This window comes from Arvicanthis niloticus, chromosome 7 (assembly GCF_011762505.2).
Source record: "Arvicanthis niloticus isolate mArvNil1 chromosome 7, mArvNil1.pat.X, whole genome shotgun sequence".
Classification (NCBI taxonomy): Eukaryota; Metazoa; Chordata; class Mammalia; order Rodentia; family Muridae; genus Arvicanthis; species Arvicanthis niloticus.
In genome coordinates this window covers 54,327,535-54,350,938 of record NC_047664.1, presented here as the reverse complement: position 1 = coordinate 54,350,938, position 23,404 = coordinate 54,327,535, and the positions used below count along the sequence as shown (strand labels likewise).

Here is a 23,404-nt window from a genome sequence, read left to right as displayed (position 1 = left end):
GCCTCATTCATCTCAGCCAGAAGTCTGTAATGCTCACACCTTCTTTTTCTGTTTACTTTGCTAGAAATGATAGCATCCCATTGCCTATTTTAGCCAAAGATAACAAAGGAACTTCCAACCTCACATCAGCCTTGGGCTTTAGTAGTAGATAACTATAATTACAGGTTCCCAGCACCAGATCTATGGGACAATTATTAAGAACTTATCAATTATTAATTATTATTACAATTAATCAATAAGAACTTCCACTTGGAATTCTACAAGTGAAAATTGTGGTATTAGGCTTCTTTCTTTCTTTCTCTCTTTCTTTCTTTCTTTCTTTTGTAGGAAAGTCTTGAAGATAATCTGCTAATTCAGTTGCATTTCTAGTGATTAGGCCTGATATGCAAAACAATTCATGACATCAGGCTGGGAATTCCTAGTCAGTGTGGATGGATACCAGCCAGAGAGAACTAGAGCAATGCATAGGAGGCCTTACTGTGCCAAGTGTTAACACTTTAGTGGATGGATTTTGTGTTGCATGAGTGACTCTTAGGAATTGTGCAAAGGACAGAGGACATTGTAGGAACCAGGATCAGCCAAATAATTTAGCACCTATTAGTAGCTACTGTCCCACTGTATTAACCATCTCTACGCTCACTCTCTTGACATGCACTCTAAGTTCTGAAGCTCTGGGGTACAAGAGAAAGACAAGGCTGCTTGTCTTTGCCCTGCCTTCTCATCTTGGTCAACTTTTAAGCTAACTTAACCAATCCATTACTGGGGATTTTTCCCTTCAAACCCTAAGTTGTCACTCAGCCAAAGCAAAGTCCTGCTAAATTAACTTGGAAAAAAACGTCAGAGTCAGCAGGAGATTGAGACAGATTGTAAACTGTACACACACACACACACACACAGAGAGAGAGAGAGAGAGAGAGAGAGAGAGAGAGAGAGAGAGAGAGAATAAAGTCCTGAAAAAATATAGGTAGATATGAGTGCTCAAGAAAAGGTTAGAGGCGTCACCATTTATTAGAGTCATTCGATGAAACAAACTCCAAGGAGAGCTTCTCAAAGAAAATCACTTCGTGGCACACAATGAAAAACAAAACAAAACAAATCTAAACAAAACTTGTCTCTGACTTTTTTTCTTTAAATAAAAGGGCTGTTTAAAACGATGACTTGTCGAGTATGTGCCACTTCTCCCAGATCGGCTGTACAGAAGTGTGAGGGAGTGTGAGTGATGTAGAGGTACTTGTTTATTATAGAGCACATTTCAATGCAGTAATCATAAATATTGCTAAGGTTGTGCTCTGTTGAAATATGACCTACATACTCTTGATTGTTTGTGTTACGTGATTTGTCTGACACCCATTACATTCTGGGTAATAGCAGCCATTTGTTGCTCTGCACAGCAGGCTCTTTTGACAAAAGAAAATAGGCAGCAATAAAAAAGCTATAGTCTGAATTACATTCTGCACGGAGCTGTACTGCTGAGAGTTTGTGCAAGTGTCTTAACAATGCTCTGAACTGCCTCTTGTCAGCCTTCAGCCTGTAATGGCCATCTGTCCTCACATAAATCTGTCAAAACCTGCTAAGTTCAAGAGAGAGCATGGAATATACCTTGTACTGTCAACACTAAAATGTACACATTCCCCAGAAAAATCAACACACAGGAAAGGAGCCAGAGGTTATGGGAGGCATTAGCACTGTTGATTTAGGCTTGTGGCATGAAATTGAGAGTCCAGCCATTAGTGGAAAGATGAGAAAGGAATTGAGCATTAAGGAATTGAATGTTGACCTCCCCCGAACCACAGGGGAAGAAACTGTGGGCAGAGCAAGTCAGGTTAGAGAAATATAGCTGATTCAAGGGCCAAGAGGGGTAACCTGTCCCATCAGCAATGCTTAAAAGTTTGACACAACACTAAAAGAAATAAAAAAAAATGTTCTTTGTGCTTTTGTTTTACTTTAGTTTGCCTTAGGTCTCGATTCTATCTGGAAATAGATTTTTCAATTAAGCACCAAGTGATACAAAGTCTGTCATCCATGAGATTTCTCAATCTCATGTAGATATAGTCTCTGATTATGGGAGTTTCGGTAAAGAATATAAAGAAAATAGCGAATTATCTAAGATCTTTCCTCTATTCTCCCATGCACCAACAGTGAACTGTTTCGGTCTGATGAGCAAGTAGAATTTGATTTAGCAGGTGATTTGGGCAGGACTCTATAGCCTTGGAGTTCCACCCACAGCACACAGTTGGTTTTCCCCAGAGCATTTCCACCCATTTTAAGCATATCTTCAACAAAACATAATTATTTCAAAATTGGAAAAAAAATGACTTCTTTATTAAAAGGAATTGTGATGTTCCCTGGGGGTGGAGTGTTTAATGTACCAGCAGCCTGTGTAGCATCCAGCACATAGTAGGTGCCCTATAGATGTCTATTCAGTGGGAAAAGTTTCTCCTCTGGGAACATCATAAAAAAGCTAGTCTTTAACAGAAATGTAGTACAATCACAGGATCATGACATCCAAGAACAATTGGAAAATCATTTATTTAGGCAATAATTAGCTTAGATACTGGGACAAGGGTTTCAGATGTTCAAGAGTAAAAGAATTTCTATATTTAAAATCCCTAGATAGACAAGGTATTTTTAGAGCAAGTCTCTCTTTTATAGTGGCCTAATTTGGCATTTCTGAAGTTCAGGGTTTCTTTTTATACATCTGGACTGTCAGTCAAAACACAGATATTTGGAGTAAAGGCCACGTGCTATCCAGATGTTCAAAGACCTTGGCTCTCAGTATGTGGCCTGGGAGCCATCTCATTAAAAATGTGTAACCAGCCTCCGAAGTGACTCGTAGGCCACTGAGACCTGAGACTAACTACTCAGAGAGAAACTGAAAAAAAAATTGAAAATGAACAAGATAACCTGTAAGACAATTAAGTCCACACAGCATCCTACAAAGTACTCACAACCCCTGCGGAGAAAGTGACAGGTTTCTTGTTAAAAACAGCAACAGCAAAAGACAAAGAGATTTAGAGACATGCAGCACACAGGACATGGGTCACCCTAACAGGAGTCATTAGAAAGTAAACCTTACCCTTAACTGAATGAGCCTAAAGAGATTTATGCAGGTTAATCCTGGGCGTTGAATGGCATTCACTCACTCTGGGGTCAAGGGTCACTTTTTCCTCTTTCTTTCTCTCTCTCTCTCTCTTTTGTTTGTTCGTTCTTTCTTTCTTTTCTCACTTTCTCTCTTTTGTTCTCTCTTTCTGTCTTTCTTTCCTTTATCTCTTTTGTTCTTTCTCCTCTCTTTCTGTCTTTCTTTCCTTTCTCTATCTCTTTTGTTCTTTCTTTCTTTCTTTCTTTCTTTCTTTCTTTCTTTCTTTCAGTTTGCTTGGCTGGCACTTATAGGCACTTATTCAGCTTGCTTATCATTAGTGTGTATATGTGTGTATATGTATGTATCTATGTGTGTGTGATATGGTATATATGTCTGGAGTAGATAGTTGCTGGTGTTGGCATGTGCATGTGTGCTACACATTGTGTAGGTGCGTGTGGAAGCCAGGTTTTAGAATCAGATGGCTTTACTATGTCACTCTTCACTTATATTTATTTATTCATTTTGAGACAAAAATCTCTTACTGAACCTGATCTCATGGATTTGGTGAGGCTTTCTAGCCGATAAGCTTCAGGAATTCATTTGTCTATGACGCCCATCACTTAGATTACATTCTGCCACACCAGACTTTTGACATGGCTGCCGAGTATTTAAGGGCAGGGGAAGAGTACTTATGTTTGCAATAGAAACTATACAGTTGAGTCCTCTCTCTTGTCCCTCATCATCAGTCTGTGAGCATCTTTGGCTCCAATGGGGAGTGTTCAAGAACTGACATCTCCTTTTTTGAGCATGAATACTTTAAAATGTGTTGCCTTGTTCACCAAAGATAACCTGTGGTAGAAATCTCGACAGAAGAACAGAGCAATACAAAGTATAAACAAAAGGTATAGGAACAGCTTAGTCTGGAAACAAGTCTTGCTCATCTCTAATGGAGAAGGGTACAAAAAAAATAACATTCACTTCAATGGCACAGAAGTTTCATGCTGGATAAAGGTTGCCTACTTCTCTGCTGAAGCAGAGAGTGAGTACATGGACAAAGCCAGCTCCTTTGCAACTCAGGGGTGCCCAAAGGAAGAACATCGGTGCCTGTGTTGTGTTTCTGAATGTTCTCTGCCTTTCTCCACTGAGATAATTATTAGCTCAACAAGCTAAACTGCCAAAGATTGGTGCAAAATCTTTTTAAAGAGAAAACATTAATTTCTTCTACATCTTTATCATCAAGTAGGAGAACAAGACAAAATTTATATTTTATAACAAAATTTCATGTGGCTCTCTGTGACCTATATGGTTCTTGACATTATTTATATTTTTCCCCACCAAGGTAGGAATTTTCCCCCCTTGAAATGCACAGTTGCCTTACATTGTCACCCCAGGCTTGTTAACTGGTTTGAAGTCTTTTTTTTTTTTCTTTCTGAATAGCATTCACCCATTCTCCTACGTATAAAATTTATTGTAAACTAAAATGTTTCTTTGTAAAAATAAAACTATTTAAACTGTAGCCTGCCCTCCTTCAAAGTCCCTTGGACAGTGGAGCTTCACAATGGTTCTTCCTGGGCAGGATGGGATGAATAGAGTTTATTCATGGGTGAGTCTTAGAGGTAACGACTATGTCTCAGAATATCCCACCCTTTAGAATTTTCTGTAGTAAAGCAGACAAGGCACCTACCCATAGGCACCCTGGCCTTCCTTTATTTGTTCCTTATGTAATTAGCTGCTGAAGCTTGGATTCGTTTCAGTCCTTCTATCTCATCACCCCAGTGATGATGTGCTCTAAATAAAATGGTCCCCTGGCACGGTGATATTTAGAGCTACTTTGCACTTAGCTTTCTGTTGCAGAACCATATTTTAGACAGAATGTATTAGTTATGCTTACAAGAATGTATTATACCTACATTAGCCATGGTTTACTAAGTTAATGAACTGTGGAGACAAAGACTCATTGCCTTCAAGTTGTGGAGGGGCTCTGGTTCCCCGTGTTCAGTGGGGCCATCCGATTTTGTTGAACTTGTTTCAAAGATGTCTGTGTGTCTAAGTTCCACCATGAATACAATTCGCTGCCGTTATTCTTTTATTTTTATTTTCAATATTGCCCCACAGGTATATTCTTCAAAGAGCCTTGAATCACTTTTTTTTTTCCTTGCATCATTCTTTGCAGACAAATGCCACCAAGGCTGTTTCATGATTCTCGGGTCCCAACACATCAATTCCCTTTAAGTGACCCCAGCAACACCCATAAAAAACTCCAGTGTTGGTGATGCCTGCTTCTGAGTCAACTGGCAGTGACACATTCCTGTTTTCTAGGCAGCAGGATTTGTTAGCATAGATGTTTGATCTACAAAATATCACAGCCTTCGCAGCTGCCTGCCACTGTCTATCCATCTTTGCTGGGTGACAGAGGCCTACGAGAAGAGTCCATTTTTCTTGTCATGACTTTAGTTTCCTTCTTCTTCACTCGGTTTTAACTATGGTCTGAAATCTAAGAAAAGTTAGGAAGTATGTTCATCCTTGAAGAACATTATCTCCATCTTTGTTCTCTCTTTTTCTTTTTCCTACATTTCTTTTTGTTTCTCTTTTGTCATAGGCCTAACTCCTCCCACGACTCCTCCTCATAAAACCAACCAAGATAACCCTTTCAAGGCTTCGCCAAAGCTGAAGCCCTCTTGCAAGACCGTGGTGCCACCGCCAACAAAGAGGGCCCGGTACAGTGAGTGTTCTGGTACCCAAGGCAGTCACTCCACCAAGAAAGGGCCTGAGCAATCCGAGTTGTACGCACAACTCAGCAAGTCCTCAGTGCTCAGCCGAGGACACGAGGAAAGGAAGACTAAACGGCCCAGTCTACGACTGTTTGGTGACCATGACTACTGTCAGTCACTCAATTCCAAAACGGATATACTCATTAACATATCACAGGAGCTCCAAGACTCTAGACAACTAGACTTCAAAGATGCCTCCTGTGACTGTCAGGGGCACATTTGTTCTTCCACAGATTCAGGCCAGTGCTACCTGAGAGAGACTTTGGAGGCCAACAAGCAGGTCTCTCCTTGTAGCACCAGAAAACAGCTCCAAGACCAGGAAATCCGAGCTGAGCTGAACAAGCACTTCGGTCATCCCAGTCAAGCTGTTTTTGATGACAAATCAGACAAGACCAGTGAACTAAGGGATGGTGACTTCAGTAATGAACAATTCTCCAAACTACCTGTGTTTATAAATTCAGGACTAGCCATGGATGGCCTATTCGATGACAGTGAAGATGAAAGTGATAAACTGAGCTACCCTTGGGATGGCACGCAGTCCTATTCATTGTTCGATGTGTCGCCTTCTTGCTCTTCCTTTAACTCTCCGTGTCGAGATTCAGTGTCACCGCCGAAATCCTTATTTTCTCAAAGACCCCAAAGGATGCGCTCTCGTTCAAGATCCTTTTCTCGACACAGGTCGTGTTCCCGATCACCATATTCCAGGTCAAGATCAAGGTCCCCAGGCAGTAGATCCTCTTCAAGGTAAGGCTGTCAAACCCCTCCCAGTGCTAAAGTCTTCCCCAGGAAGTCGTAGAAAGTATCCAGCCTCAGGGCTGCTCTTCTGGAGCCTCTCAAGTAACAAACTGAGGGTTGTACATGCCTCTCCCCTCTACCTTTTCTCACACACACAGCTCTTTACCTTGGCCAGTCAGAACACATAGAGCCACTTGTAAGAAACTTGCTTGTGTAACTTTTTTTTCCACTCCCTAAAAAGCAGCCCTATCCCCAGAGTGTTGAGACATATGAATGATAAACCTGACAGCGTAACCTTCCCTAGAGCTATGCTAATATCTGTACAGATTTGGAAAAGATGTTGATCACTTCTTGGTCTCCAGGCTCACTAGCCAACCGCAAGCTGTCACTGGAAGATCTTGCTCGGAAAGAAAAGGCGATCCAATGGTCCCGGTAAACTTGCGCTAAGTAGCAGTTGCAAATGTCCTTTTGGTTTTCTCCTCTCTCTCAGATCCTGTTACTACTATGAATCAAGCCACTACAGACACCGCACACACCGCAATTCTCCCTCGTATGTGAGATCACGTTCAAGGTCACCACCCTACAGCCGTAGGCCCAGGTAATGGCGGCCTGTCCTCCTCCATCTGCTCCCCATCCTTCCCTTAGAAGGCAAGACATTGCCCCAAACTCTTTCTCCCCTTCCCAAATGCTGATGTCTTTTTCCATGCATGGAGATAGTTGACTTAAATGATGAAGTTGTGTCTCCCAGGTATGACAGCTATGAAGCATACGAACACGAAAGGCTGAAGAGAGATGAATACCGCAGAGAGTATGAGAAGCGGGAATCTGAAAGGGCCAAGCAGAGAGAGAGGCAGAAGCAGAAAGCAATTGTAAGCAGCATGGAGTGGATTTGTTCTCTTTTCTTTTCCTCTGTGAATTTTTTTTTTTTTTTAGATTAAACAATAATTAAAAGTTAATGCTTTGTTCACATGGAAAATATTTGACTCTTTGGTTTTAAAGAGTCTTAAGACCCTCTTATTTGAAAAAAATGGTGTCACAGTTACTATTTCTCATTATAGTTGAGTCATGAAGTTCCTTAACTTTGCCAAGTTTTGTTTTGAAAAATTGAGAAAGAAAAGGTATCTTTGGTTTGGTAGGAGTTGGAAAACATGGGGTTTTTTTGTTTGTTTGTCTGTTTTTTGAGCTGCTTCCTGATGCCTCTCCTTTGAGTAGAGCGTCAGGAGTTTCTACATCCCATTTATAGTCCTAGAGGAAGTCTGGCTAAGAAAGTCAGCATTTCTCACCTCCGATGGCTAACATCTGACTGGAGGGTGAGGAGATACAGTCACCTACCATGTGGGCAATGCTGATTGATGCCCATGAGTGAAGATACAGATTAGACCGAACCTGTTTGTTCCCTAAAATCCAATACTGTCCTTTACTAGCTGTTAATATGCAGTCTGGACCCAGATTTCTCTTGCTACTACTAACCATCATGGACTGTGGATGGCAAAAACGGTGGCACTCAGGTGGTCAAAATCCAGCACATGCCCATGGCAGACATTCTTAACCAATCACATAACTCTGTCCCCCTGAGGTCCCACAGAGCCTTAGGGTCTTTCCCAACATAGTGCTCCTGGGAGCTGTGGCTAATCAATGAGATATGGCACTGTTTTGGTTCATTGCACCTGCTGCCTGTCTGTGCTAGCTGCTCCAAGTCACTGCTGTGCAAGGCAGCATTTGACATATTTTGCTTATAAGCTAACCAAGCTTTAACGAAATAAGCTTTAGCCATTAAAGCTGAGTTCCTGTGATATAAAAAAAAGTAATATAAAATTTGATAAATTCACTGATGGTGTCAAATCAAGTCTTAGCTGATAGTCACCAACTAGAGAAGAAAGGTTAAATGGGAGGTTTAGTAATCATAAACACTGAAAGCAACAGAATCGAGAAACAATGGAATGGTTAGTTTGAAGTTCTGGGTGTTGGCTGCCATTTAATCCCAGATCTACCAAGGGCAGAATCAAAGGCATTCTGCAAATTATAACACTTTATCTCATTTTTTTCCCTTGACTTTCAAATAAGCTGTGATGCTGAGATTTGCCAGAGTGTCATTAGTTCACACTTAGGAAGACTAATGAAAATGAACATCTCAACTTTTCTAATACCGCTGTATTTAATTAATGCCTTATCCAACAATTATCATAACTCACATTATGAGTGCTGTATAGTTTACAAAGACTTTTCACAGCATACAGTGCAGTTTCTCATCACAAAAGAGAACTGCATTGAGAGACCATGCATTGACAGTGTTCGCCAATTCACTGCATTTACTGTTTGTAAATTCATATCATATAAAGTTCTTGATTTTTTTTCCTTAAATATGGGGTATTTGCTCATTTGGGCAAAATACAGTGCAGTTCTAATCAAAGACAGATGAATTTTTAATCAAAAATATGTAGATAAATGACATGTATTTATTTTGTGCCTACCAAAATAATTTAAGTCTAGATACTTAATTAGAATAACGGAGGGAGACAAACAGCTTTTGCTGTCTTAAATGTCTCTAAAAGCATCTTGTAATTTGCCATTAGTCCCGATGACACGAAAGCATTCTTAAACTCTCCCTCACTTCACTTTGTCTCTCAAATGTTGATTTAATTCTTTGACCAAGACAGTCTTTATCAGTACCGTTTGACTGAGGACTTGGAGTAACCCAAATGTCAGTTTGGCTATGTGAAAACATTATGGACTAAATACTAGGCACTGGTGAGATTGTTGGCATTGGTATTTATTTAGATTTGAAAAGGCATTTGAAAAAGACCTAGGGAACAGAAACTGTTTACTAACACAGCGATTTATAGGTTTCTGTTGAACACACATGGAGTCTTGTGACAAGTAACTCCAGGTGCTTGAGATGTAAATTTAGGTGAGACTTGGTACCTGAATCTAAAGAGCTTAAAATCAGTTGGCAGATAGAGATGTATAAGCTGGAAATAAGATGTGATTAGTGGCATGACAGAGGGTTCATCTAAGGTACGTGGTTAAAGGTGGTCACCAGCTTTGTGGGTGAGAAAGATCAAACTTGGAGAAATTAAAAGTGATCAAAATTTTGAAGGTGGGGAGGGTAAAGGTTTGTTTGTTTGTTTGTTTGTTTTTTCAGTTAGCATGTCAAATATGGCACCCTAAATGAGTCACATGGAATTAAGTTGGACTGTGTGATTGGATTTTGAAAACTTAGTACGAAAAACAGTGGAAAAGTTCCAAGTGCTTTTGCATCTTTCATGAGTCAGACATTTTAACAATTTTGAGATAAATAGTATGTTTTATTAGTATTTTTTCTATTTCTTTTTATGTTAATGTGGCTCTTAGAAATTTTTTGATTATTTACATTGGACTATGCTTTTATTGAACATTGCTATTCAAGGTTGAGGCTGTGCCTGGGAAGTATCTCTGGGAAATAGTTCATTGTACTTGGAACCTTTAGCAATTTAACTCTAACACTAGGGTAGGATGGACCAGAAATCAGCCGATAGATCTCAGTGGCAGGAAGGTTTTGGAGTCTTGTAACTCATGCTAAAGATTTTGAGCTGTTTTGAAAACACAGTGGCGCTGTGTAATGACTTTAACCACAGGAAGATTTTTGTAATTGATTTGCTTCTTCCCATCCTAAAGGTTTTCTTTCATGTGCCATGATGCATTTAAAAATAAAACTACTCTTATAGGTTTGAGCACAGCTTGCCTACAATGATTACTGACTCATTTGCTTTAAATTCCATTCAGGAAGTAGCTATGGAAGCCACAATAGGCCACCTAAGTTAGCTAGATAGGCGACTTCCATTCAGTTTTTTTTTTTTTTTTTTTGAATGCCCTTAAGAGTAATGGGATGAATAGACACTTGAGTTTGCGATGTCTTGGATGCAATGCCGCATGATCTATTAACCAGAGTAATCATGTACCTAGGGAACCAGCAATTCCTAAAGAAAATAGTTCCGAAAGAAAACTTAAAAAAAAAAAAATCTTAAAATGTGGTCATTGGTCATTTTCAGAATACACGTTCCGTTTTGTCTTGTGGGCTGCACTGCATTTACATTGAATTTTTCAAGTAAGGTGGTCTAGGAGGGCTACACACTTGTCATGAATTGGAGGTGTAAAAGTCTTAGCAGAGCCCAGTTTGAGCAAATCTTCATAAAGCTATGGGAACAATTAGCAACTGCAAATACAGAATTCTCTGTCATGATTGAATATTACCTTTGCACCAAAGTCGGCTTTTGTGTGACTTCCATTGAAATGATCTCAAAAAACCAACGGACTCCCCACCTTTCTCTGTCTCCTAAGTTTAAAATAATTCATATTACTCTGGAGCTATGAACACCAGATATTAGGACTTAGTGTCTGAACTGTCACTGTTTTAATTTCTTGTTGAAATCCAAGTCCAATTCCATATGCAATCTGTACAGTTTCTGCCAGAAAACATGATAATGGGATGTTAATTTAAAGAACAAATCTAGACAGTATGATGTGGCTCAGTGCTTAAGACCCAACCAAGATTCTGAGAAATGGCTATCTTCTCACAGGGCTCTCCTCTGTTAGTTACTATATAGTCAAGGGTCCACAAGCAATACATCAAAACTGTCGGTTATGAATGTCTTTCTCCAAATGTAGCTATGTCCGTTATTCTTCTTAGAGAAAAGAGTCTAGTTTTCTATATAAGCCTTTTTTCATGGTTTTAGAGCATTTAGCCTTTTCAAGAAATTTTCATTAAAGATGTTAGATCTAATATTAAGTGCACGCACACAACACACACTACACACACACACACACACACACAGAGAGAGAGAGAGAGAGAGAGAGAGAGAGAGAGAGAGGCAGACAGACAGACAGACAGAGGGAAAGCACACAAGAAAACAAGGAATTTAATACCTTATTATAGTCAAGTTTTAGCAGGTGCAATCATATGTCAAAATTAATCAAAATATTTGCATTGAATAGTGCAACTTTTATATTCTAATTATTTTCAAATAAAGCTTTTAAAGAATACTATTATCAGTCTATAAGTTTGGTTGCATCTCATCTTTTACTTGATTGTTAGCTCCTGGATTGACTTGGGGGAGCCTTACACTCTAGCCTGGAAGATTCTATATAGTATTTACCTAGAAGTAGTTTTGGAAAATTTAATGTCGTATTTTTGTTTCTGTCCCCAAAATGCACTCTAGTGGGGAACATTTAGTAAATTGTTTCTCCACTACTTAAGTATACTGAACATTAAGATCAAGGACAATATTTTCTTCAGTTATTTTTTAGTTATTCTTTCTTTCTGACTAGCTATAGATCTAGGTGGCTCTCACTGTGTTACCTTTTTAGAAGATAAAATTATTTAACTCGACTGTACAGTTCTGCATAATATACATAATACTGTGTGTGTATGTTTGTGTTTGTGTGTGTGCATGTATATGTATGTGTGTGTGTGCATATGTGTGTGTTGTGTATGTTGGTGAGGCTGTTGAATGTGGAAAGACTTTATATGCTCTATCCCAAAAGTACCATGAGAATTTGTCCTGAAGTCATTTTGTAACTACTCTAGAATTGAAAACAAAAATCTTTTGTTCTGAAGGTTTAAATGGATTTTTCTTTGTAGAGAAAGAAAAATTAACAATTTTTATGGTACTCCAAACTACAAATGTACAATGAAAGTACTGGGAACCAAAATTGAAATTATACCAGACACACTGGTATCTATAAATACAGGCCATTTCCCTGAGAAAATCCAGCTAAAAGTATGTAACACATTATTCGGCCTATCTATCGCTCAGCAAATGTCAAGTCACGGCTGCTTCCCATCTCTCCTCAGTCAAACCCCTCTTTTAGAGAATTACTCATTATTTCATGAGAAACAACCATCACTTGATTTTCCCAGCTAACCAGCAAGCTCTACTCTTCCTGATAAAGATTTTAGTAATACAAAGTCAGTTAATACCGTCAGACTTTTTTTTTCTTTATTTATCTCCTGTGTTTTAGTGTAGGGAGGATTTACTGCAGCGGTTAATGCAACATAAATCTTCAATTTTATTATCCACCCCATCAGCAAACTAGCCTTTGTGAAAATTGAAGCTAAAAGTTATTTGATAAATGTTCCATCCTCCTCAATAGTGAAAACTGGTCTGAAAATAATTTTTCAACCAGCTGTTTCCAAAGGTTCTGAGTTCCTTCCAGCCCTTAAGAAGTTGAAAATGTTATTAAGCATTTTGATTTCTTCTCCTTTCATCTCCTGTTTAGAAATTAATGTCTTAAAAAATTGGATGCAAATGTTATTTTTTTTTAAAGATAGCAACTCTATTCATTCTTCTAATTCAACTTCAGTATGTTAAAAGTCTGATTCTTTGCTGGAAATCTTGGCCAATCATGGATAGATTTTTGTCTTTGCCTTAAAGTCTAGACCTTAAGGTCTCTTTCATCTATTTTCATGTTTAGCATGTGGGAAACAAAGGACTTCAATACTTTTTACAGCATTCCAGCTCGTCTTCAATCTTCTGCTCTTTGTAAGGTAGCAGGGCATGTCCCAGGCTTGTGTTTTGTAAAAAAGCAATTTGAGCAATGGAGGGGCAACTCTTTCAAACTCTATCTTCCTGCCTTCAGGGCAGAATCTCTCAGTCCTAGAAAAGGTCCTCTGGGTTACGCCTTTTTGTGAAGATCATTGTTGCATACAGCTTTGTATAAAGGCGCAATTCAGAAACTGTCCCAATATGTCTGCACATATGGTCGATTTTAGCTGTAAGTTCACATTTCCTTGAACACATAGGCTGAGTGTATTCCCATAATGGTAGCTGAGCAATTTCTGTGCTATGGCTCAATTTCCTTCTTTTTCTTCTGCAGTTCCCTCTCCTTTCTTTACACAGTAGTAACTTTTCTAAAAGGGAAAAAAAAAAAAAAAAAAAAAAAAAAAAAAATAACACCATGCAAGCCAGCGCCAGGAAGCTTAAGTTTAGATAACAGTCCCATCACATTTGTCTGTTGGGCTGAAACTGGATGAGTAAATAGAATGTAATGTTGTGTTATGATTCCCTTGATAATGCATGCAAAGCATTGCTTAGACTTGAGCATCACCAGCCATTTCTAGTAACTGACCATCCAACTGTGTTGGATGCTCCAGAAATACAGTTTTAGTCTTCAGCTGTGACATGCAATCTACATGGAAACGAATAATGTGTCTGCTTGCTTTTCTTCATTGGGCTAGTTAGTGGGCTTGATAGCTGTGGTCAGAGGTATGATCTAACCATCTGAGTGCAGTCTCCCCTCTCATTTCGAGAGTTCCTTTTAAAATGAATCTGCTTGTATAATAGCCTAAAAATGTACCTATTGAATAGTTCTCACCCTCCAGTCTGTTCCATTTGGTAACTCACTCAGCTGAACTGCCTAGGCAGGGCTTTTCCCTTAATAGAGGACCATACTCTTATAGCACCAATCTCGTGTTAGACTATCACAGAAAGTAAAGACCTCTCTGAAATGGGTTAGTGTTAGAAAGTATTAATTGGGGACTGGAGAGAATGCTTAGCTACTAAGAGTACTATTTTCTTGCTCTTGAAGAGGATGCAGTATTGACTTGGGAGTTCAAAACCATTACAACACCAGTTCCAGAGAATTCAATGCCCTCTTCCAAACTTCATGGGTATCAGGCACACATGTAGACACATGATGTGCAAACATATATGCAGGCAAAATAATTGTACTTATAAAAGATAAAGTAAAAATATTAATTGATTTTAATTAATCTTATATCAAATACTTATTGAGATTCCCTTTTATATTTAACATAAAGAGCAGCATAGGAAAGATATAGGTTCTGGTTTCATAACTTCTCCATTATATAAGGAAGAGAAACATTGACCAATGAATGAGCTATAATGATTTAATTGTATTTAAACAGAGGACTACACAGGAAACACAGATTTCGTGAGATTAGCTAATAGCACTTCACCTGAAGTCTCAGTCCAAATGAAACAGCTGTGGAGCTTAATGTAATTCTAAAGAAGTCTATCTGAGCAGCTTGGTGTACAAGTTAGGAAATATGGTCCAAGCTACAGTGGAACACCAAATGCAAAGACTTTGAGGTTGAAGGAAAACAGTGTAAGTAGGGCCCTGTAGAAGTTCATCATAAAATCTTAAGTCACAGAAACAAAGAATTGTGGGGAAAAAAAAATCCATGCAGACAAGTTCTTGTAGAAATGAGCCACACCCCTCCAAATCTGTTCCTAAAACAGGACTAGATTTATTTGCAAAGTACAATTTATATATATATATATATATATATATATGTATATATATATCTATATATTCAAATTTGTCTCATAATCTTCAGAGACCTATGGCTAAAAATGGCCTACATTTTAAGACAGTTTCTCAAATGTTTGTCTTTAGACCACATACTTTAGAATCTGTGTGTGTCCTCACTATAATGAAGACTGTCATTGTTTTTTTTCCTGGTAGTTTTTTTGTTTTGTTTTGTTTAGCTTCTGGATAAAGTCCAGCAATCGAAGTTTGAACATGTACCTTCAGGCACTTTTTGGTGTATTAGTGATTAAAACGTACCCTTTAAGGAATTCAAAGCATGTATATTTTCTGATTGGAATTCTGAGTTGATGGGAAATTAAATACTTTTGTTAGCCAAGGTTGTTATTGTACCAATTCTGAAGATTACTAACCAGGTCATAAAGGTTCACATACTTCAAAAGTACTGGAATCCACTCAGTGATTTAAAAACAAATAAAAGAATTCATCACATGAATCTCTTTTCTGAATATAACGTAAGAAAGACAAGAGTGGGACAGAAAAAGTAGGAAAGAGATCTGTGGAGAAGAAAGCTTAAGTGGGAACATTAAAAGTCAAACTTGGTCCCTATGTGCCTTTTTCTTAAATGTGGTGTCTGTTTTGCTCTAATGAGATTGCTCTGTGAGATTTCGTACACTATTATGTGTTCATGGATGCTTCTAGTGGCATATCTTCATTTTGTCTCCAGAGCAAGAAAAAGTCTCTCCTTCCTTTTTGCTTATAGGAAGAGCGCCGTGTGATTTACGTTGGTAAAATCAGACCTGACACAACGCGGACAGAACTGAGAGACCGCTTTGAAGTTTTTGGTGAAATTGAGGAATGCACCGTAAATCTGCGGGATGATGGGTGAGAATCTTCAAAATTATTTCTTGTTTAGAAGCTGACGTATGTAAAAAATTATGACCCTAAGATTACTGGGATGGGAGTTGCCAATGTAAGTGCTTTGACAGATGACAAGTTGAGTTCAGAACCTTATTTATTTTCTTTCATCCCTATTTATTAATCTTTCTAGTTGAGATTTCCTGTCTCAGAATAAGTATTTAGCTGCCTGACAGGACAATCACACTGATAAATGGATGTGGTGCCAGAGATGCTAGCCCCAGTGATGTCTCCTAAAGTAGAAGGGGTAGCAGTCCTCTGTGCTGTTGCTGCCTAACTAGCTTTCGATGTCTCTTACCTGCCCACTGCAGAGACAGCTATGGTTTCATCACCTACCGTTACACCTGTGACGCTTTCGCTGCTCTTGAGAATGGATATACTTTACGCAGGTCGAACGAAACTGACTTTGAGCTGTACTTTTGTGGACGGAAGCAATTTTTCAAGTCTAACTATGCAGACCTAGGTAAGATATAGAATTATTTATACATGGAAGGATGAAGCCATAGCATAGAGCTCGAAACGGAAGTGAACGTGCTCCACGAACATCTTGGGTTTGGCCATCACTTGGCTTTCCCGAATGGAATATTTGAATGCAGTACCTTGCTCATTTCAGAAGCAAGGTACTTAAGTCTGAGTCATAAGGGGCAGGTATTCTCGTACTCTGTGAATAGATGCCAAGCCTTCACCATTTATGTGTGTGTGTGTGTGTGTGTGTGTGTGTGTGTGTGTGTTATTGTCTTGTGTGTGAGTGTGTTTTAGGTATCTGTGTCTACATTCATTCGAGTTTAACTCATGTCTCTGTAGTCTGTGTTTTGTCTCTATGCTTACTTTCAATCCTTCCCAATACATTCAAACACTGTCACTGTTTTGTGGCACAAGGTATGCCAAGGGTTTGGTCTCTCTTCCTTATTATGTCGCAAGCTCTTGGAAGCACTCTCATTATTTATGCGTTATACTTGAGAAGAGAAAACTGAAGGCTAAAGGACCACATACTTACTTTTTTGAACATGAAATACAACAAAAAAACAAGTTTGTGGAGTGTTTCTACACTCTACATATTGCATAGGAAGTTCTGGAAACATTTCTCATTTAAGAGCAAATAATAAGAAGTCTATGCTGTTATTGTACATATGGTTAAAATAAAAACCGTATAACTATTTACTGTATAAAGGAGACTGTTTAGATGAAAAGTAAAAATTCCAATCAGCTTATTACCGATGGATAATACTATTACCAACTAACTTCAGAATTTTGCTTTAGACTGCTTTCTTTTTTTTGTAGTTGAGATCATGATACATATGTGCACATGTGTGCTTATACCTGCACATATAGTTAAAATACCCTTTTTAGCAATAAATAGATATATTACTCTCCTGATGTGATTCACAAGACTAAAAATAACTCATGTGCATATTTTAATGTTTGCCTACTATTTTGCTGGGCATGTAGCATCATTATATTAGATAATTAATTGCAACTCTATTTGTGTTCAATTTTTATTATTTTTTGATGTTATAAATAATGGTACAATGGACATCTTAATTTCCTTTCTAATTTTAATTTTGTTCCATTGCACTCCATTCCCTATCTAACATGTGCATTATATGCCCCTTAATTCTTTGAGGAAGGAATGAAGAAAGGTGGCAAATGTGCATATCATGATTATTTTAAATTAATTCATAATAAGGATAAAATTAGCATACGCATCTATTCCTCAGCATTATTAGCTATCCATTCACAATTGCTCTGATATTATATAAAGACAAATGTGAATACCAAATACTGGGATTTCTTTCTCCCTTCCAGCACCGTTGTGTCTTCCTGGAATAATTGATATAGGTGCTGTGCATTGTTCAGGGGAATATGCTATAATTCACTTCACAAGCTAAATAGATAGAGGGGAACAGGGAAGCAGAAGCTGACTGCTAGAGAGATAGAGGCCTAGGGATGAAAATATAAAACCTGGCAAGCCATTTGTTCCAATGTTGGCTGATAAAAACAGTCAAGACAGATTGAAGCCTTGAGTTGATTTGACTTATTTTCTTTAGTGATGAAGGCTAGGGTGTTTCCACTCTCTCACAACATCTAGAGTTTAAAACAAGTTACCTAGAGGGGTCTTTAGATCACAATTCATCATGGCAAAGGGAGGACTGGATGGTCTTTCCAAATTGAACTGGCTAAAGTATTTCTAAGAAGAATGTTCCTTCTCAGCTCGTTATCTTCCTGCCTAGCCAGCAGCCATGGCAGCTTTGCCATTGCTAGGCATACTCACTATTTTTTTTTTGTTTGTTTGTTTGTTTGAAACACATGCTTGATGCACATTGCAAGACCATGAGATATCGAAGCTCCCTAAAGCATATCAGAGTCATCAAGGTGTAAATGCTCTGACCATATTTATGAGGTAGACAAAAGAGCTTCAGCATTGGAGTCATGTCTCCCAGTGTTTGAGTCCTGACTCTCTGCTGATCGTGGATAAGCATTTCAGCTTCATTAGCTTCTGATTTTATCTTTTTAAAATAACTCATACTGTTGTGGAAGTATGTTAAATGTCTGCGGAGAATTTGACATCACAATGTCTAATATCAAATAAATAGGTTACAACTAAAAGTGTGAGAATTAAGAAGTTAAAGATTTTTGATTGCCTTGAAACAGAAGAATTAACATTAGGTTGTAGCTTTGGAGATCAATGAAAATTTCAAGTGACTCATCTTGATTTTCATGAAGAATTTAGGTTAAATGTTTCAAGCCACATATGATCCCTAAATAAAAGGAACACAATAGTGTATTCCAAACATAAAGAGATTGGAAGCTCATACCTATATTAAAATTAAACAAAACCAACATAATACATATTAATTTTACTAAAGTGGGAAATTGTGCTACCATTTTAGATAGATTTTTTTCCCTATTTTATTTGCTTCTCCAAATAAAGTTACCCTTCAAAGACATCCTATTTCTCTTACCACAAAGCTGGTAAATGATGTCTACATTACTAAATGTCTACAATACAGTGATTCCAACTACTATTTATATAACAGAGTGGAAATTTCATGTGAATTGATTAGGGCTATGTGATCAAGCCAGGATTTGAAGAAGAACTTTCTATCTGCTGGTTCTGTCTACTGCCATATAAGCAAATGGTTCTTACTAACAAAATACCTTGATTAAAAATGTTAAACAGGGCTAGAGGTATGGATCAGCAGTTAATAATACTTATTGCTCTTTCAGAAGGCATGGTTTGATTCCCTGTACCTAAATGATGGCTCACAACTATCTATAACTCTAGTTTAAGAAGATCTAAGACCTTATTTTTGGCCTCCACTGGATGAGGCATGCAAAACACTCATGTATATAAAATATTGTAAACAAATCTAAATTTTAAAAAATGTTATACAGGTAAGATGGGATCAGATGGTGAATTTCTATTAAGAATACAAAAGCTTTGATTAAGTATTAATTATACACAGGAATCGTGTTTAGGCATATATGAAAAGTGAAATAATCCATTCACCATCAATTCTTTATTTACTCAAACAGTATATTATAACATCAGATATTGATTATCTGTTTCTTTGCCATTTATTGGTAACTAATTCCCAGGTTGTACATGAATATTTATTTTTAGGCATGGTTTTTATAGCATGCATGTACTTGAGATTAATGTCCCTATTCAACAACATTAATTTGAGAACCTAGACTGTGCCAACAGTTTTCCAGTTGCTAAGAATACAGATATTGGATCATTATTTATAACAATTTCTTTTGAAAATAAAGAGAGTAGCTTTTAGTTTATTTCCATATTTTTCATCATATCTTACTGTGTTCCAACATGTTCTTGTCAATATGAGAGGGTATGGTGGAGTTTCTGCTGTTGTCTCATACATGACCTTTCCTATCCACAGGATTATCTCTTTCAGATGCCTATTAAGAGACATAATGTGTATGTTTGCTTACATGGATGTCAGTACATCACAGTCAAGAAACTCCTGAGAAAGAGTGTCTCACAACTTTCTGAATATTTATCAACATTAATATAGAGCATTAAATTCTGGATTACCATTAGGATTATCCAACAGAGGCAACAGAATTCTTCTCTAAATTCCCTCTAGGAAAAAGGTGCAAATTGCCCTTTTTGATCCCCTGACGATTTATGTTCTACACAGTTCCTGACACTGGACACCCAGCCTCAGCCAAGCATGTATTCACACTGGGATTTGTTTCCATATTCTCTGCTTTTGCACTTCCACCACTTAGCTCTTTATACTGTAACTTAGCTTAGGAGGAATGCAAAGTGCTTATATGGTTAGTAGAATTGTTAATCTGTTCCTGAAAAGCCTTATTTCCCTTCAAATAAATACTTCCCAAGAAAGTAATTTATTCATAGGAGGCTTTGGTTATATTTCCAAGAAACCCTTTCCCACTTGTAAGACTTGCATCAACTATCTACCTTTTTTGTAGATATGAATAGAGAATAGTTAGACGTGTTTAACAGAATTTTACCTTACACACATTGCTAAACACAACTATTAAAAAATTTATTTGAAATAAAGCATGGGCTATTCCATAAAATCTGATTTGAACTAGGTGAAAAGTCCAAGACATTATAGAAGGAATTTTATCCCTCCTATTCAACAGAATTTTATGCTCAATAAAGTTAAGTCCATTGAATGGGAAGAGTATTTCCAGCTCCTACTGTACCTTTGCTTCTAAGTTATTGGAGATCCACTGGCAAACCATTTAAAATGCCAAGATAAGAGAAAATGGCCACTTATAAAGATCTTAACTATTAAACAAATATTAATGTCTACTACTCCTGTGTACTCTGAGTTTTTAGGTATGCAATGAGCTATAGGTTTCTGTTTTTGAAAGTTAACTTCTCTGTTTACATGTATCCATCCAATAAAATGTAGGCATTGTTTTTAAGTACATTGATTGATTAGCTGTACTGTAACTGAACCAGGTATCTTGAATAGCATTAAAGGTCATCAGGAAAGCGTGCATCTAACCTGGTTTGTGTTTCTTTCAGATTCAAACTCAGACGATTTTGACCCTGCTTCCACCAAGAGCAAGTATGACTCTCTGGATTTTGATAGTTTACTGAAGGAAGCTCAGAGAAGCTTGCGCAGGTAACATGTTCCCAGGCTGAGGATGACAGAGAGATGGTCAATACCTCACGGGACAGCATGTCCTTTCCCAAGACTCTTGCAAGTCATACTTAGGAATTTCTCCTACTTTACACTCTCTGTACAAAAATAAAGCAAAATAACAACAACAACCATACAAGAACAAGAACAAGAACAAGAACAAACAACGGTTTACATGAACACAGCTGCTGAAGAGGCAAGAGACAGAATGATAATCCAGTAAGCACATGTTTATTCACGGGTGTCAGCTTTGCTTTCCCTGGAGGCTCTTGGTGACAATGTGTGTGTGTGTGTGTGTGTGTGTGTGTGTGTGTGTGTGTGTGTACTTGTTTGGGAAGTACATGTGTACACATGTGAGGACTTGGGGCACCTGACCAGAACGAACAAGGGCGAACCCCTTCAAATGGCAGCATTTCCATGAAGACACACTTAAAACCTACAACTTCAAAATGTTCGTATTCTATACAAAAGGAAAATAAATATAAATTAAAAGGAAAGAAAACTCACAAACCACCCTAAAATGACACTGCTGATGCCTGTTGTCAGCCTCCGGTACCGTCTTTTCAGAAAGTGCAAAAGCGACCTGCAGCAAGCTCTCTCAATGTAATGATTATGTGACAATCCCGAAGACACTACAGGTTCCATAGAACTCATACCCACCTCTCTCTCTCTCTCCCTCTCTCTCTCTCTCTCTCTCTCTCTCTCTCTCTCTCTCTCTCTCTCTGTCTGCTTCTCTTTGTCTCTCTGTGTCTGTCTCTCTCTCTCTCTCTCTCTCTCTCTCTGTCTCTTTCTCTCTCTCTCTCTCTCCCTCCCTCCCTTCATCCCTCCTTCTCTCTCTCTCTCTCTCTCTCTCTCTCTCTCTCTCTCTCTCTCTCTCTCTCTCCTTTGTCATGGATTCTGGGTGGGAGAGTACACTGCAGGCACCAGACGCTAAAGTTTCCTAACATTTTGAAGTTTCTGTAGTTTGTCCTTTGTCCTGACACCTATGTATATGTCCACAATGTTGATCTTTCACTGCAAATTTTGAAAAGCCTTGTCATTGGTCAAGCGGGGAGTGTGTTCAGTGGTTCCTTCTGAGGAGCAGACGTGGTGTTACATGACTACTGAGAGTTGAGTAGAACTCTCTGGATGTGTTCAGATAGTGTAATTGCTACATTCTCTGATGTAGTTAAGTATTTACAGATGTTAAATGGAGTATTTTTATTTTATGTACATACTCTACAACTATGTTCTTTTTTTGTTACAGCTATGCACTGTAAATGCAGCCTTCTTTTCAAAACTGCTAAATTTTTCTTAATCAAGAATATTCAAATGTAATTATGAGGTGAAACAATTATTGTACACTAACATATTTAGAAGCTAAACTTACTGCTTATATATATTTGATTGTAAAAAAAACAAAACAAACAAAACAAAAGACAGTGTGTGTGTGTGTGTGTCCGTTGAGTGCAAGTCCAACAAAATGGCGCTTCACGCACATCCATCCTTCTTAGGTGAGCTTCAATCTAAGTATCTTGTCAACAACAACAAAAATCCTAGGCCCCTCAAGGTATTAACCACTTCTGCAATATTTTTCCACATTTTCTTGTTGCTTGTTTTTCTTTGAAGTTTTATACACTGGATTTGTTAGGGGAATGAAATTTTCTCATCTAAAATTTTTCTAGACAATATCATGATTTTATGTAAAGTCTCTCAATGGGGAACCATTAAGAAATGTTTTTATTTTCTCTATCAACAGTAGTTTTGAAACTAGAGGTCAAAAAAAATCTTTTTAAAATGCTGTTTTGTTTTAATTTTTGTGATTTTAATTTGATACAAAATGCTGAGGTAATAATTACAGTATGATTTTTACAATAATCAATGTATGTCTGAAGACTATCTTTGAAGCCAGTATCTCTTTCCCTTGGCAGAGTATGATGATGGTATTTAATCTGTATTTTTTACAGTTATACATCCTGTAAAATACTGATATTTCATTCCTTTGTTTACTAAAGAGACATATTTATCAGTTGCAGATAGCCTATTTATTATAAATTATGAGATGATGAAAATAATAAGGTCAGTGGAGACTTTCTACCCAGGGTGCATGGCGATTGTCAGGTTGGAGTGTACGTTCTTCATTTGGGAAACTCAGCTCTCACAGAAGCAGTGTTCCATCTCTCACTAGCATGGCCTCTGATATGACCATGATGTTGTTCTTGGTGACATTGCTTCTGCTAAATTTAATAACAATAAATGTCAGAAAAAAAAAAAAAAACCTCCATTTTGAGCATCGGGGTTTCATCTGAGTATGGAGTCCCTGCCATGGAAGTCGCTAAACTTTGGAGTGTATATTTGATTTCCAAATTGAGATGCGTTTACTGTTTGGCTGGCATGAATTTTCTGGAAGATGTGATAGACCTACTACTTAATCGTTCTTTTTTTTCCTCTCACCCAACACGATCTTACAAAATGGGTTTCACCCCCAGGCCAATGCAGCTAATTTTGACAGC

General features: G+C 37.9%; 1 protein-coding gene across 4 annotated transcripts in view; it reads left to right on the top strand.

The window, feature by feature from the left end:
* Ppargc1a (PPARG coactivator 1 alpha) overlaps positions 1-23,169 on the top strand; it is a 630,627-nt gene extending 607,458 nt beyond the window's left edge. For all 4 annotated transcript variants that reach the window (XM_034508742.2, XM_034508741.2, XM_076938493.1 and 1 more), the window contains 6 exons: positions 5,679-6,594; positions 7,076-7,183; positions 7,334-7,454; positions 15,614-15,735; positions 16,080-16,231; positions 20,795-23,169. In XM_034508742.2, coding sequence (XP_034364633.1) covers positions 5,679-6,594; positions 7,076-7,183; positions 7,334-7,454; positions 15,614-15,735; positions 16,080-16,231; positions 20,795-20,898 — 1,523 coding nt within the window. In that variant the 3' untranslated portion in view covers positions 20,899-23,169. The remainder of the gene's footprint in view (positions 1-5,678; positions 6,595-7,075; positions 7,184-7,333; positions 7,455-15,613; positions 15,736-16,079; positions 16,232-20,794) is intronic.
* The last annotated feature ends 235 nt before the right edge of the window (positions 23,170-23,404 follow it).